Consider the following 17,008-nt stretch of genomic DNA (forward strand, 5'->3'; position numbering starts at 1 on the left):
GAGTGCTTAAGCCATTTCATTTGACAGTCTTGATTTTTGTTTTCCCTAAAGGTACACATAATGTTATAAACTTCCACATGATGGAGAATAAAATAAGTGCTAATCATATTTTAGGGAATGTCCAGCTGTACAGTACCATGGAGCTCATCCAGTTTAATGTCATCGTTTTACAGATGCTGAAACTGGTTCAAAGAGGTTAAGACACTTGCCTGAGGTTGCCCAGTGAGTCACCGACAGAGCTGAGATCAAACCCAGGTTACATAGCTTCTGGTTTTGTACTACTTACAGTACCCCAGGCTGCTTCTTGTTCCCATTTTCAATTCCTCAATTTCCTGCAATTATTTTAAAAAGAAACATCTAGTTTAGGGAATGTGAAAAATACACATGCTTTTTCTTAGAAAGAAACACTGTACTCTGCTAATAATAAGACCTGTGGGCTGTGAGAATGAGCCCCTGAAGTGTAGAGGAGGGGCACCTGGGTGTTATTCCTGGTTCCATCATTGAACTCACTGGGCTTCTTGGAACAAACTGCTAGGACCACCACATGGCTTATAGGGAAAACCAAAGTCAATCAGTCATGGCTCAACAGGGCCATGAGCAGAGGGGTGGGAGCCCAGGCAAGCATTCTGTCAGTTCTCCATTCTCCCAGAGCACTGGGAGGGATCTGTACCATGGGCTGCTCCTTAATGAGGAAGAAAGAGCTGAAGGAAGGTGAGTGATGAGTCCTTAACGCTCAAGGTGCTTCACTGGAATAACATCTTGGCAAATAATGACTAAAAAAAGAGAGCAGGGAGATTAAAATTACTTAACCTTAGCGGTTTTAAGGTAACGTGTCTACTTAAATTTGTAATGTGAAAACTATGGGCTAGAATAGGGATCAGCAAACCTTATCTATTATATAAAGGGCCACGTGGTAAATATTTTAGGCTTTGTGGGCTACAGTCTTTGTTGTAGCTACTCAACTTTGTCACTATAGCAGAAGAGCAGCCGAAGACAATACATAAATGAATAACTGTGGCTGTGTGCTAACATTGTTTATGAATACTGAACACTGAATTTCGTATCATTTTCACATTATACAAAATGTTATTTTTGTTTTAACTTTATTCGACCACGCAAAATTCATTCTTAACTTGTGGGCCTATACGAAAACAGGTCAAGGCCAGTTTGCTGACCCCTGCCCTAGTTTATTATTTCACTGAGCCCCTCAAATCTTACAAGGAGATCCACAGGGTTCTGAGACAAGTAAAGACTGGATCCTCTTTCAGTAATTCTGTGGCAAGCTTTAAATGCTCTTATACTTCCTATTGAAACCATGATGTCCTTTGCCTCAAATTTTAATCTGAACAAATCAATGAAATGAGACTCTTTTCTGTCATAATGGGTTTAGAAGCTCTGATCATCATTTCATTTGTTAGTTTGCAGTCCTGATGTGGCTCCTGACTTACGTTGGCGCTCTCTTCAATGGCCTGACCCTGCTGCTCATGGGTAAGGGCAGACAAGTGTGTTCTGTCTCCCTTCTCATACTCCGTGTGAGCATCTCCCTAGGCTGTGAGCTTGCTTAGATGGGTTCCTAGCAACAAATTCCAGATTTTCTGAGTGCAGAGCATTTCCCTGACCATCACAGTTCAATTAAAGAGCACAATATGTCAATATATTACACAGTAAAAATGAATTTCTTAAAGTTGTTTCTTTTTCTTCAACCACAACTGGTTTTATCTGGCTTCAAATATATATCTGCTTCAATGGTGTTATGTATAGAAGATCATTTTTATCTTAGGAGATCATTCTCTCATTCCAGAATTAATGACTTAATATTTGTGAAGGTCTCAGCATTTTTTGGTTTTCCTTATGAACTAGCCCTGCAGTCTTTTAGCTAGAATGCTGGCTACTGCAAATAATGTCATTATATCACATAAAGTGAAAGTGAAGTCACTCAGTCGTGTCCGACTCTTTGCGACCCCGTGGACTGTAACCCACCAGGCTCCTCTGTCCATGGGATTCTGCAGGCGAGAATACTGGAGTGGGTTGCCATTTCCTTCTCCAGGGGATCTTCCCAACCCAGGGATCGAACCCAGGTCTCCTGCATTGCAGGCAGACGCTTTAACCTCTGAGCCACCAGGGAAGCATTATATCACATAACTATATAAAAATGTATCTATGAGGTTGTTCCTACTTATAACTCTCAATTTTAATACTATATTTGTTTTTCATCCCAGCTGTGGTTTCAATGTTTACTCTACCTGTAGTGTATGTTAAGCACCAGGTAAGTTCTATGTGATGTCAAACATTCATGTTAAGTTTTGACCTTGTGAACTGTGGATGTGCTCATGATTTCTTCTCTTTGTAGGCACAGATTGACCAATATCTGGGACTTGTGAGGACTCACATAAATGCTGTTGTGGCAAAGTAAGTTGCATAGTGCAATTTATAAAAAGGAGAGACTGCCTTAGGTAGGCATTTGACTGGATTAGATAGGAGTAATAAAAGGATAATAAAGTAATAGACTGATTTTTGATCATTCACTTCTTTGAGTCATATGTTCATACCCCTACCAAATATATTATTTCAGAAATAAAGTATAAATTTTAAAATTTCCAGTTAAATAAAACTTTCATTGTTTTATTTCAGATATCATGAAATGAATTTTAATAAATGAATGATATTAATGTCTGTCTGGGGACTGGCTCATGTCCAAGAGTAAGATAGATTGGAGGAAGGAAAGAAGCCTGATTCAGAAAAGTAAAATTAAATTTTAGTAGATTAATCAAAATAAAAGTGTTAGCACTTTCAGTTTTTAAATAATAAATATCACCAAGTTTTAAACCATTGAAATTATTTTTAAAACAAAACACTTTTTAATCTTGAGAACTTTTATTACCTTTTAGATTACACCATTTAAATTCAATAAGTATGTGTGTTTGCCTATTTTATTAATACCATTGCTTTTTAAACCTGAGTCTTAAATAGACTCTACTTTATGGCTACTTTATATATTAGGAGATAATGATTCCAGTTATAAAAGTATTTACAATTAATATAGTCATTAACTTAGTAGTTTTCCCTAATTCTTAAATTAGTGTTTTTAGATATATCTTCATCTAAAATGAAGTTTTTCTGTTGTTATTATTACTCAAGATTTTGTTTTAATCAAAAGCTGACCTCAGCTTTGACTACAAATACACATCTGAAAAATACTAGAGTTTCTCTCCAGGAATCCTAGAATCATGTGGCTAGACCTAGATGATAGTAAGAATTAAATGCAAGTATTTTAGATAGTCAAAGATATACAGAGCAAAACAAATAAGAAAAAAGCAAGCGCTTTAAAGTTCCTCTGCTATTTAACTGGATAAGTTACGTAGTTAAACAGCAGTTCTCCAAGAGAATCTGTTTGGCCTGACACTAAATTTTGAAGGATATTTGTTAGTGGAGTCTTACCTCTAAGATTTCTTCAACCTCTGAAATTCTGATTACATGTTAGAATAATTCCACCAAAAGAACTCACACCATTTTAGTGAAACTGTTAAAAACAGGAACTTTGGAATCAGATAGACTAGCTTGAGTCCATTTCTGGCATTTTTTAGCTATATGAATTCATTATAAATGTTATTTGACTCCCTGAGTTTGTTTCTTTATCTATACATTGGAAAGATAATGTCTGTAAAGTATTCGTACTTGGACATAGAGAGGACTCAATAAATATTCAACGATCATAATCATGATCATCCTACTCCCACTGCTTAGAGATCAGTTCATGGTGAGTGTGGACAGTCCCAGACTAGGCAGGAAACCTTGGTGCCCCTCCCACACCTATACTGAATGAATGATACCAGGTCATTTAACCTCCCTGTGTCTCAGTTTTCCAGCTCTAAAATGGGGGTGCGTGCATGCTAAGTCACTTCATTCGTGTCCAATTCCTTGCAACCCCATGGACTATATAGCCCATCAGGCTCCTTTGTCCATGGGATTCTCTTGGCAACAATACTGGAATGGGTTGCCATGCCCTCCTCCAGGGGATCTTCCTGACCCAGGGATCAAACCCGAGTCTCTTACATCTCCTGCATTGACAAGTGGGTTCTTTACCACTAGTGCCACCTGGGGAGCCCCTAACTGGGGATAATAACACCTAACAACACTTTCTTAGTATTTCATTGAGGTACTTGAAAAGTCTTCCTGGTGTTCTTGAGGAGAAAATGGAGATGTACAGTCCAGATTATAGCACAATTGGTAGAGTTCCAGAATGTTGAAATAGTAGACCTATGGGTGTTCATTAGCCCACCAAAAATCCATCCAGGGCGCGGGGTAGTAATGTGACACAGTGCTCTGCCCTTGACTCCATGGCTTTCCATACCAGAGCTCCACATGACTATGTGAGGACAAGTCAGATATGCTCGTCAGAGTTCTAGGTGACACATGGCCTGGAGCTAAAGCACATTCAGAAGACAGCAAGCTCAAGATTCAGAATGAATTAAGTGACCTTGAGTAATGTAGAATGCAGAACTGAAGTTAATAAAATCAAATTGACAGGGAAAGCAAAGTCCTATATTTAGATTTTTTTTAAGTCAACTTTTGCAAATATCGAATGGGAAGAGGGGCAGATGTGATAGAGTACAACAGTTCAGTTCAGTTCAGTTCACTCACTCAGTCATGTCCGACTCTTTGGGACCCCATGAATTGCAGCACGCCAGGCCTCCCTGTCCATCACCAGCTCCCGGAGTTCATTCAGACTCACGTCCATCGAGTCCGTAATGCCATCCAGCCATCTCATCCTCGGTCGTCCCCTTCTCCTCCTGCCCCCAATCCCTCCCAGCATCAAACTCTTTTCCAATGAGTCAACTCTTCACATGAGGTGGCCAAAGTACTGGAGTTTCAGCTTTAGCATCATTCCTTCCAAAGAAATCCCAGGACTGATCTCCTTCAGAATGGACTGGTTGGATCTCCTTGCAGTCCAAGGGACTTTCAAGAGTCTTCTCCAACACCACAGTTCGAAAGCATCAATTCTTCGGTGCTCAGCCTTCTTCACAGTCCAACTCTCACATCCATCCATGACCACAGGAAAAACCATAGCCTTGACTAGATGGATCTTAGTCAGCAAAGTAATGTCTCTGCTTTTGAATATACTATCTAGGTTGGTCACAACTTTCCTTCCAAGGAGCAAGCGTCTTTTAATTTCATGGCTGCAGTTACCATCTGCAGTGATTTTGGAGCCCCCAAAAAATGAAGTCTGACACTGTTTCCACTGTTTCCCCATCTATTTCCCATGAAGTGATGGGCAAAATGCCATGATTTTCATTTTCTGAATGTTGAGCTTTAAGCCAACTTTTTCACTCTCCTCTTTCACTTTCATCAAGAGGCTTTTTAGCTCCTCTTCACTTTCTGCCATACGGGTGGTGTCATCTGCATATCTGAGGTTATTGATATTTCTCCCGGCAATCTTGATTCCAGCTTGTGTTTCTTCCAGTCCAGCATTTCTCATGATGTACTCTGCATATAAGTTAAATAAGCAGGGTGACAATATACAGCCTTGACGTACTCCTTCTCCCATTTGGAACCAATCTATTGTTCCATGTCCAGTTCTAACTGTTGCTTCCTGACCTGCATACGGATTTCTCAAGAGGCAGGTTAGGTGGTCTGGTATTCCCATCTCTTTCAGAATTGTCCACAGTTTATTGTGAGCCACACAGTCAAAGGCTTTGGCATAGTCAATAAAACAGAAATAGAGGTTTTTCTGGAATTCTCTTGCTTTTTCGATGATCCAGCAGATGCTGGCAATTTGATCTCTGGTTCCTCTGCCTTTTCTAAAACCAGCTTGAACATCAGGGAGTTCACAGTTCACGTATTGCTGAAGCCTGACTTGGAGAATTTTTAGTGTTACTTTACTAGCATGTGAGATGAGTGCAACTGTGCTGTAGTTTGAGCATTCTTTGGCATTGCCTTTCTTTGGGATTGGAATGAAAACTGACCTTTTCCAGTCCTGTGGCCACTGCTGAGTTTTCCAAATTTGCTGGCATATTGAGTGCAGCACTTTCACAGCATCATCTTTCAGGATTTGAAACAGCTCAACTGGAATTCCATCACCTCCACTAGCTTTGTTTGTAGTGATGCTTTCTAAGGCCCATTGACTTCACATTCCAAGATGTCTGGCTCTAGATTAGTGATCACATCATCATGATTATCTGGGTCTTGAAGATGTTTTTTGTGCAGTTCTTCCATGTGTTCTTGCCACCTCTTTTTAATATCTTCTTCTTCTGTTAGGTCCAGACCATTTCTGTCCTTTATCGAGCCCATCTTTGCATGAAACGTTCCCTTGGTATCTCTAATTTTCTTGAAGAGATCTCTAGTCTTTCCCATTCTGTCCTTTTCCTCTATTTCTTTGCATTGATCGCCGAAGAAGGCTTTCTTATCTCTTCTTGCTATTCTTTGGAACTCTGCATTCAGATGCTTATATCTTTCCTTTTCTCCTTTGCTTTTCGCCTCTCTTCTTTTCACAGCTCAGTAGTGTGTGTAAAAAATCCCTGGAGGGTGAGTGATAAATAGATTAATTGATCATAGGCAAATATGAATCAGTAATGTACTGAGGCATATTTTTTTAAGTCTATGCAAGTTTAGATGTTATTAATAGAAGTATATGTCAAAATCAAAAGAGACTATAGTTGTTTCATATCCCATACTGTCGTTCCATGGATGTGTTAAGTTTCAGAATTGAACGCTTTAAGAGCTGCAATTACACACTGGAATCATGTCCGAAAGGCGACTGGGTATTGAAGTATTGGAAATATGACAGTGATGTGAGTGACAACCGAACTTTACTGGAGATGATTATTCTGGAAAAGAGGTGACTTTAAAAGAACACACTGGAGGTCTAACATTGCATGAGAAGTAATCATTCTCTTTTTCTCTAAAGAGCTATGAATGGAAAGGCCAGAAGTTCTGAGATTTGAATGAAACATAAGAGGAAACAGTACCAATTAGAGTTGTTCAACAATGAAGCCATTTGCCCTGTGAAACAGTAAGCCCACTGACACCCATTTAAGTATTCACATAAAAAAAAGTTAGTTGACCACTGTCACAGATATAGTTTAAAGGACTTCTGCAATGGGAGAAAAGTAGGATTAGTTAACACTTAGTCTACTGTGATATTCTAAAAACATTTCAAAACTAATACATATATGTTATACTTTGGAGAAGACCAGACCTAAGGTGTCTCTATTGAAATGTTTCACATTCTCTGCTGCGTTATCAGTTTCTGCCTCTTCTGGCTCATTTCCACAATCATAATCTCTCCAGTCTTTCTGTCCTTGCTGTCTCTATTTCTTCTCTCCCCACCTCCCTGCAGTCAGGCCTGCACCCTGAGCACTTAAGTTGCTCTTAGTCAGGGTCCTAGTGACCTTCATATTGCTAAATCCTGCAGTCATCACTCCATCCTCAACCTTCTCAACCTCTCAGACACTCTTTATGATTAACGCCATCTTTGTTGAGCACTCTCCTTGACTCTTGGCACTGCTTGAGTCTCAGCTGCTTTCTCGCAGTGTCTTCTCTTGGCTCTTCCTTCTCTGGTTCACCCTTCATCCCTAGTGGCCTCAAAGATTATCACTATGTCAAGGACTCCAAAATGTGTGTCTCCACAAGCTTAGGTTTTTAAAAATTCCACTTTACAAATATAGAATATGAGGAGGAGGAGGTAGAGATGAGATAGGATACAGCAGTAGTATGTATAAAAAAATACTTGGAGGTTTTCATTGGTTAATTTGTCACAGCCAAATATGAGTCAGTTATGTGCTTGAGACATTTTTTTAAAAAATCGATGCAAGTCTCAGTCAGTGCAGTTGCTCAGTTGTGTCCGACTCTTTGCGACCCCATGAACCACAGCATGCCAGGCCTCCCTGTCCATCACCAACTACCAGAGTCTACCCAAACCCATGTCCATTGAGTCAGTGATGCCATGCAACCATCTCATCCTCTGTCATCCCCTTCTCCTCCTGCCCTCAATCTTTCCCATCATCAGGGTCTTTTCAAATGAGTCAGCTCTTCGTATCAGGTGGCCAAAGTATTGGAGTTTCAGCTTCAGCATCAGTCCTTCCAATAAATATTAAGAACTGATTTCCTTTAGGATGGACTGGTTAGATCTCCTTGAAATCCAAGGGACTCTCAAGAGTCTTCTCCAACACCACAGTTCAAAAGTATCAATTCCTCAGTGCTCAGCCTTTATGGTCCCAACTCTCATATCCATACATGACTACTGGAAAAACCATAGCTTTGACTAGATGGACCTTTGTTGGCAAAATAATATCTCTGCTTTTTAATATGCTGTCTAGGTTTGTCATAGCTTTTCTTCCAAGAAGCAAGCGTCTTTTAATTTCATGGCTGCAGTCACCATCTGCGGTGATTTTGGAGCCCCCCCAAATAAAGTCTCTCACTCTTTCTATTGTTTCCCCATCTATTTGCCATGAAGTGATGGGACCAGATGCCATGATCTTACATTTCTGAATGTTGAGTCTTAAGCCAGCTTTTTCACTCTTCTCTTTCACATTCATCAAGATGCTCCTTAGTTCCTCTTTGCATTCTGTCATAAGGTGGTGAAGTTATTGATATTTCTCCTGGCAATCTTGATTCCAGTTTGTGCTTCATCCAGCCTGGCATTTTGCATGATATACTCTGCATATAAGTTAAATAAACAGGGTGACAATATACAGCCTTGACGTACACCTTTCCCAATTTGGAACCAGTCCATTGTTCCATGTCTGGTTCTAATTGTTGCTTCTTGACCTGCATACAGATTTCTCAGGAGGCAGGTCAGGTGGTCTGGTATTCCCATCTCATGAAGAATTTTCCACAGTTTGTTGTGATCCACATAGTCAAAGGCTTTGGTATAGTCAATAAAGCAGAAGTAGATGTTTTTCTGGAACTCTCTTGCTTTTTCAATGATCCAGAGAATGTTGGCAATTTGATCTCTGGTTCCTCTGCATTTTCTAAATCCAGCTTGAACATTTGGAAGTTCTTGATTCACGTACCATTAAAGCCTCACTTGGAGAATTTTGAGCATTACTTTGCTAATGTGTGAGATGAGTGTAATTGTACAATAGTTTGAACATTCTTTGGCATTGCCTTTGGGATTGAAATGAAAACTGAACTTTTCCAGTCCTGTGGCCACTGCTGAGTTTTCCAAATTTGCTGGCTGATTGAGGGCAGCATTTTAACCACATCATCTTTTAGGATTTGAAATAACTCAACTGGAATTCCATTACCTCCACTAGCTTTGTTCATAGTTATGCTTCCTAAGGCCCAGTTAACTTCACATTCATCTGCTTCCCTGAAGTTATCTCTCGAATGTCCCATAGGCATTTCAGATTCAGCATGGCCAAACAGATCTTGCAGTTTCAGCCTAGAATTTATTTTTACTTCAGTTGTCATACCATCTTTGTAAATGGCATTATTATTCACCTGGTTGCTCAGGCCCAAAACCAAAGCATCTTCCTTGATTACTGTCAGTCTTTCCCCTGCCCACACATTCAACCCATCAGCTTGGCAGGTGGGTCCTGTCTGCTCCATCCCCTCACTGGATACCCAGAGTGTGCACTTTACTCCACTGGCAAGGCTTCATTCCATATAACCCAGGCCATTGCCATTCAGCCCCTAGATTTGCTACAGTTGTCCTCCATCCATTATTGCTCTGTTTCCCCACTTTTTTCACATAACCACCATCATGATCTCCTTTGATCACATCATTCCTTTGCCTACAATTCATCAGTGGCTTCCCAGCCACAGAATAGAATCTAAATTCCTTTTACCACCTGCAAGTTTCAACACCATCTGGTTACCTCCTGCCTCTCAGACCTTCCCGCCTCACTCCCCAAGCACACTGGTCTCATCCTTGCCTCCTAAGCTTGTCCTCACTTTTTGGCCTCTGTACTCCCTGCTTCCTCTTCCTGAAACACTTCAACCCAGTGGCCCCTTCTTATCCTGCAGACATCTGTTTCTCACATCAGGGGACTTGAAGTAAGCATCTCCCACCTAATGGAAATCAACCCTGAATATTCATTGGAAGGACTGATGCTGAAGCTGAAGCTCCAATAGTTTGGCCATCTGACGTGAAGAACCGACTCATTGGAAAAGACTCCGATGCTGGGAAAGATTGAAGGCAGCCGGAGAAGGGGGCAACAGAGGATGAGATGGTTGAATGGCATCACCAACTCAATGGTCATGAGTTTAAGCAAACTCTGGGAGATGGTGAAACAGAGGGAAGCCTGGTGTCCTGCAGTCCATGGGGTTGCAAAGAGTCAGACATGACTGAGTGACTGAACAACATCTCTCAGCTATCACCACTGCCCCCTCATTGCCTGTCATTCCGTCTTGTTTGTTTTTTTTTTTAATAGCATTTGTCACAATATGTACTTCTCTTGTTTGTCTACTTGTTTATTTCTGGCTCCTCAACCCCTAGGAGAATGAAAGCTCCATGAGAGCAGGGCCTTCTCCCTTCTGTTCACTGAATTCCAGCATCTGGAAGGGTGCCTGGCACAGAGGAAGGTCTCAGTCAAACTGCATGGGGAGTTCATTAAGCTTTGATTTAATGACACAAAATGCTTCCAGTATAAACCTACCTAAAATAATACTGCCATTCTGCAAGAATCACAGAATTTTAGGGGCATTAGAAATATCTAATTTGCACCCGGTAAATGCTCTAGGACCAGGAAGGCTCATTAGCTGCCAGATGGCACACAGCTAATTAGTAGAGAGCTGAAACTAGGGCTCAGTTTTCTTCATTCCAGTTCTAGCAGTTTATGCTGAGGGTGACCATATGTTTCTTCACCTGGAACCATCCCTGTTCATGTGTGTTGTCCTGGTATAGTTAATAACAGCACTGTCTTTCTCTTTCAGAAGTGTCCCAGACTGAGTGATAAATGGTCACCTACGTATATCACAGCTTCTATAATTCTGAAATAAATCAACATCTTTGTCTACCTAAAAAGTTATAATTTAAGAAATATGGCTTCCTGGGGTCATTCATTATCTAATTATACTTCCTTATTGCATAGAAATGCATTTATAGACACTCATACATAAAAATTATGCTTTTTTTTTAAATATTAAGCTATTTGGTCACTTAACTAATTAAAGCAACAACACATAGTGATATCATAAGATTATTTCATTAATAATACTTGTGATTTACCACCATCTGATATTGTCTTTTTAGGATTCAGGCTAAAATCCCAGGCGCTAAAAGGCACACTGAGTAAGTGGATACCCCACCGGGGACTGAACACCAAGAGGAATGTCTGAAGTGGTAACAGCTCTGTCTTACATGTTACTGCAAATTGATTGTTTCTCCCCCCACCCCCCAGTACCATAATCTTAGAGACAAACTTTAAAACAGCTGTTTTTAGGCTGTTTCTGTACCCTTAGGATATTTGAGTCACTTGTGTCAAGCACTAAAGTATAGCGGAAAGTGTATTTAGATGTGGTTTTTAATTTTGTGTTGCTAAAAAAAAAAGCGCATGATGGTGAGAACCCAAGTTATCTTTCCTTCGTCGGTGTTCTTCTCTCTGCAATGCTTCTGTAGCTTCTCATGTTCCCTGTGGCTAGGCCTTTCCTGCCCAGTGCACTGATGCAATAGTGGAAATCGCTTCTATGTCCTTGGGTTGTTGGTTGGATTAATCTTTAATAACAATATATAGACTTGTAAACCGATGTTTAAGTGTTTTTCCAACACACACACAACATAAAAATAAAAACAAGTCGACCGTACTTAGAGTGATCAGTTTTGTATAACTTAAAATAATTAAATAAATGAATAAACCCAAAACAAACACGCAGTACTTTTGTTGTGTGAGACTGATGGGCTGATTTACATGTATGGTAACTAAAAAGTACCAGCATGTTAACTTTATTACAATTTGTATTACCTTCTCTGTAGTTCCTAATGGACTTAACTATGGATTCTGGATATTTGCACTTATGTACTTGATACTGAATGCGTAAATAAATGTTACTAAATGTAGAAACTTCTCCCTCTCTTCTCGTGATCGCACCAGAAAAGTCAGTGCTCTAAGAAATAGCATCTGTGGATGTGCCGGACAGGCTGAGACCAAGTACTCACTTTGCTCCTGTTTCCAGAATCCACATAGTCCAACTCCAGCCTAGTATATGGCTCATTTGGGTTATTGATAGAAATCACTGGAGACTGGTAAAACTGGAAAACATTCTTCATATTGTACTTGGTGGGACTTATGTAGGTAATTTAAAATAGTTTTTTTAAAAACTTGAATGTGATATAAATCCTCCCATAAACTTCTTATAATAACATGCAACACAATACTGGGATAAAACAATTATAATTGCTGTGAACTCACTGTTTTGGTGATTATTTAGTGAGCATCTACTGTACTTGATACTGAGTGCCTAGCGCTCAGAACAGGGTGGTGAATGAGAGAGACAATGAGTCCTGCCCTCACCAAGCTGAGCCTTTGGGGTTATTTACTACTCTTTGCAGAAGTCCAGTCGCCTTTGTTATGTCACTGTTAAAGTCAAAGTCAAAGATGCTGGGGGGTAGAAGGGGGGATGAAAGTAGTAGTAGTAAGAGAAATAAAAATGGGGGAAAAAAGGATCGTTACTTACAAAAAGCTGCCCTTAAGCAGTTTTGGACTTGCGTTCAATAAGCACTCGTGAAGTTACCCTTCTGTGCAAAATATTGTGACGACCACACAGTCAATTAACTGGACACTGCCAGCAGCCAAGACTGGGGGAGATGGGAGGAGGTTATGTGGAAATGCTCAGTAAGTAAAAAGCAGCTGAAATAACAGCTGCAATATAAAACTAGAGCAAACAGAGAAGGATTCTCAGAGGTGGACTTTGGGGCTGGGTTCTGATCTGGCTTTTTCCAGAGGGAGACGGTTCATCACAGTACGAAGAAAGAACATGGACTAAGGTGCTGAGACATGGGGGCACATGCAGAGAACAGTGAGTAATACGGTGTAAGGTGCTTGAGTGGGCATGTAGTGCCAGGTAAGGCTGAAAGGGTGGGCTGAACCCATGCTAAAAAGAAACTTGAATGTTAAGGAGTTTGTGTTCTGTTTCTTAGATCTCAGAGAGTCAGATAGACACAGTGAGGGTGCATGATACTGGAGATTAGAAGAATATAGGAGATAATTGTGATATAACTGACAGACAGGTGATGAAAGGCAAAGCTTCTACTAAGGCAATGACAATAACAATAGAAAGGATATATTCACCTGTCTCTGATCCTCTGTATCAGCCCAACATGCCTAGCACCCACTGTGCACAGAGGAGCCACTCAGAGAGATGATATGGAGGGGGATGGGATTGGAGATGGTGACTGATTACATGTGGAAGTTCAAGACCAAGGCTAACCCTGAAAGTAAGTGCCTCCTTAAATTCTGCACTCTAGGCAGCTTGCCTGCATCACCCTAGCCCCAGCTCTGTTAAAGACTAGCTGATCAGGAGAGTGCAATACCATTTATCAGGTTAGAAAGCCCAGAAGAGCTCATCTGGGGAAGGAAAATAATAAACTTGGTTTGAGGCCTGCTTTTTTATGGTTACTAGATATAGGAGAGGAGTGTGTGTGTGTGTGTGTGTGTGTGTGTGTGTGTGTGTGTGTTTCAGTGTCCAACCTCTGGGATAAAGTTTCTTCTAAACAGCTTTATTGTGTCAGATTAACCTTCAGAGTCTGCTTTTTTCCTCCCTCCTGAGAGCCCAGAATTCCTTTCATAAGCAGCTGCTTATTCAGAGGATCGAATGAGGAATTCTGTTTGCTAGCAGTGGTGCAGAAAGTTTCCTGAGGAAACTCCAGGCTGACAAAATGATAGGTATGGGCGTAGAATTTAACAGATGGACAACACAGGACATAATGATCCTGCTTTATAAATATCAATACCAAATGATATTGGAGATGATGGAAATAATGTGAGGACCCAATGACCAGGTAACAAGCAGACCAAGAATAGAGCCCTCAGGGGCCCAGAGTGAGTGAGGTTATCCTGAAAGCTGTGAACAATAGAAAATTCTTAGAGCCTAAACACAAGTTAAGCAAGAATTGGGTGAGTAGGTGAAGAAGCCGTGGTGTTTCATAGATCATTTCAGGAAAAAAGGAAGTAGGATAGCTCATATTTTTCCTGCTCTCTCCCCACCTATATCAGTTTCCTAGTATTACCCTAACAAAGTACCAACGCCTGGGTGGCTTAAATGACAGAAATGTATTGTGTCACAGTTCTGAAGGCTACAGGTCCGAGACCGTGGTGCCGGCAGGGCCACACTCTTCTCTGACGGCTCTGGGAGAGGATTCTCCCTTGCCTCGTCTAGCTGCTGGTGGTTGCCAACAGTCCACGGCATTTCCTGGCTTGCAGGTGCATCGCCCCAGACCCAAGGCCATCTTCTCACTGAGTATCTTCACACCACCTTCCCTCTGCGCCCAAATCCCCCCTTTCTATTAGGATACCCAGTCACATGGATTAGGGCCCCCTCATGACCTCATTTTAACTTCATTGCTCTGTAAAGATCCTATTTGCAAATAAGCTAACATTTTGAGATATTGGGGTTTGGTACTTCAACATAGGTTTTGTTGGGGACACAATTCAACTCATAGGCCTCCCTGAGCATGATAGTGGCCCTTAGAACACTGTGAAGGCTCTTCCTTCTGGGCAGAGCCCAGACCTGTTTCCCCAGTTGATTCTCACTATAGGGCATTACTACTGAGAAGTAGTGGAACAGCTCCTCCCTTACCTGGGTGTCCCTGAGTGTAGCTGGGTGCTGAGCCTTACTTCACTACCATGGAGTTCCCGCAGCTGTCCCATTGTCACTGACTAGGGCAACTTCAGGCACCCGAACTTTAGCACTCTCTTCTGGAGAAGGGAATGGCTACCCACTCCAGTATTCCTGCCTGGAAAATTCCATGGACAGAGGAGCCTTGCGGGCTACAGACCACGGGGTTGCAAAGAGTCAGACACGACCAAGCAACTAACACTTTCACTATTTTTTTTCTTTTCTAAGTATGGGAAGTAGGTGGGGGATACAGGAGCTCCCACTGCAGTTTGGTATCAGCTAGTGTGGTTGTGGTTAAGGTGCAATAAACAAGCTCTGTAGATCTGGGCAAAGAGTCAGTTTGCCTTCACACTCCAGCTTTCTTATCTAGTGCTTTATATTGGCAGCAATCTCAAGCTGCTCACTATGATTTTTTCTTTAGTTCAGTACATTCGACATTACAGAATTAATTTGGCGGGCCACATTTTCTTTGGTGAGTAAATTGAGATGAATTATTTTGTATCCTGTGTGTACCAGTTAGTTACCTTTTAAAAGAATTCTGCTGGAATTAGTTCTCTCTGGTTGCTCCCCAATATGCTGAAGGGAGTTTTTCAAGTAGAAATGCAAGGACACTATATGACAACATGAGAAAAGTATATAAAAATCTAAGTAAGCATGAACAATCCTCTGCTGCTACCTTTCTAAAAGAGGATACCACCTGAAACATCAGTGACTTAAGTTAATAATAGTAATTTAAAAAATAAGACATTCTTGCTATATATGGCATTGGTTGTTTCTGGCCCAATTTAATTTCTGACTACTCTGCAGATGCTCACTTGAAAACCACTGAGTGCCATAACTGATAATGATATGCTGCTGCTGCTGCTGCTGCTGCTCCTGCTAAGTCACTCAGTCATGTCAAACTCTCTGTGACCCCATGGGCTGTAGCCCGCCAGGCTCCTTTGTCCATGGGGTTACTGGGGCAAGAATACTGGAGTGGGCTGCCATTTCCTTCTCCACAGAATCTTCCCAACCTAGGGATCGAACCTGCATATCCTGCTAGGCAAGCATGTTCTTTACCAGTGAGTCACCTGGGAAGCCCTTACCCTAGCCCCAACCCCCTGCCCTGGTTACAGAGCCACAGCACAACTCTAGCACAACAAATAGTGCCCTAGTTCTGGAGTCAGAAGGACGGCTTTGCTATTGTCCAACTTTAAGGGCCTAACCCAAGGTTATCCCCAAGGTCACTGAAGCTTTCCTTAGTGTGATTTCCTGAAAAATAGGGTAATCATTATAATCACCCCAAAGAGTTATGTTAAAGATTAAATAAGGCACAGAAACAGTTACAAAATGTTCATTTCCTCAAACTGCATACTGCTTTGCAGGTGTGCTTCAAAACCTACTCTTCTTTCTCTACCTTCAAGGCCATTTTCTTAAAAACAGGGGCCATATCTTGTGCATGAAAGTGAAAAAGTGAATGTTGCTCAGTCGTGTCTGACTCTTGGTGACCCCATGGACTATACATCCATGGAATTCTCCAGGCCAAAATATTGGAGTGGGTAGCCCTTCCCTTCTCCAGGGTATCTTCCCAACCCAGGGGTCGAACCTAGGTCTCCTGCATTGCAGGCAGATTGTTTACCAGCTGAGCCACAAGGGAAGCTCAAGAAGCCTGGAGTGGGTAGCCTATCCCTTCTCCAGCAGCTCTTCCCAATTGAACTGGGGTCTCCTGCATTGCAGATGAATTCTTTACCAATTTAGTCAAAGCACTAATTAGAGTGTTTGGTATAAACACTCATTACATGCTGGCTGGAGTCATCAGAGAAACTGAACTTTTAGGGAAAACAGAGAAAAAGGAAGATCTCAGGAAAGTAGACAGCTGACTTCTCTGGATTCCTACCCCTATCTCCCCTTCCTCCTTTTATTTCTCTTCCCTCTTTTGCCTTGTCTCTCTCTGACCTCTTTTTTCTTCCACTAAGAGACTAATTAAAGAAGCCTGGTTCCTTCTCACCACTCGTGTCTCCCTTCCCCAAAAAGGCCTTCCCTGGTGCCACCTATGGGTTTCTTTATATAAGTTCAGTGCCCAGCTCGATGCCCAGAACACAGCATGCACATCCCAAACATGTAAACCAATGAGTCTGATGCCAACACGTGCGGCCACACCTTTCTCTGGTAACCTGACAGGCATCTTTCTCTGCAGAGCCTCAGAATCCTCCCTAACTGAGCACTCCAGGCAGTCACTCATATCAAGCAGAAA

At 41.4% G+C, this 17,008-nt stretch overlaps 1 protein-coding gene across 3 annotated transcripts in view; it reads left to right on the top strand.

The window, feature by feature from the left end:
* Positions 1 to 11,885, top strand: part of RTN1 (reticulon 1) — a 246,899-nt gene extending 235,014 nt beyond the window's left edge. For all 3 annotated transcript variants that reach the window (XM_068963643.1, XM_068963644.1, XM_068963645.1), the window contains 4 exons: positions 1,419 to 1,488; positions 2,220 to 2,266; positions 2,351 to 2,409; positions 11,195 to 11,885. In XM_068963643.1, the coding sequence (XP_068819744.1) occupies positions 1,419 to 1,488; positions 2,220 to 2,266; positions 2,351 to 2,409; positions 11,195 to 11,237 (219 nt within the window). In that variant the 3' untranslated portion in view covers positions 11,238 to 11,885. The remainder of the gene's footprint in view (positions 1 to 1,418; positions 1,489 to 2,219; positions 2,267 to 2,350; positions 2,410 to 11,194) is intronic.
* Positions 11,886 to 17,008: the final 5,123 nt, after the last annotated feature.

Source organism: Capricornis sumatraensis, chromosome 2 (genome assembly GCF_032405125.1).
Source record: "Capricornis sumatraensis isolate serow.1 chromosome 2, serow.2, whole genome shotgun sequence".
Classification (NCBI taxonomy): domain Eukaryota; kingdom Metazoa; phylum Chordata; class Mammalia; order Artiodactyla; family Bovidae; genus Capricornis; species Capricornis sumatraensis.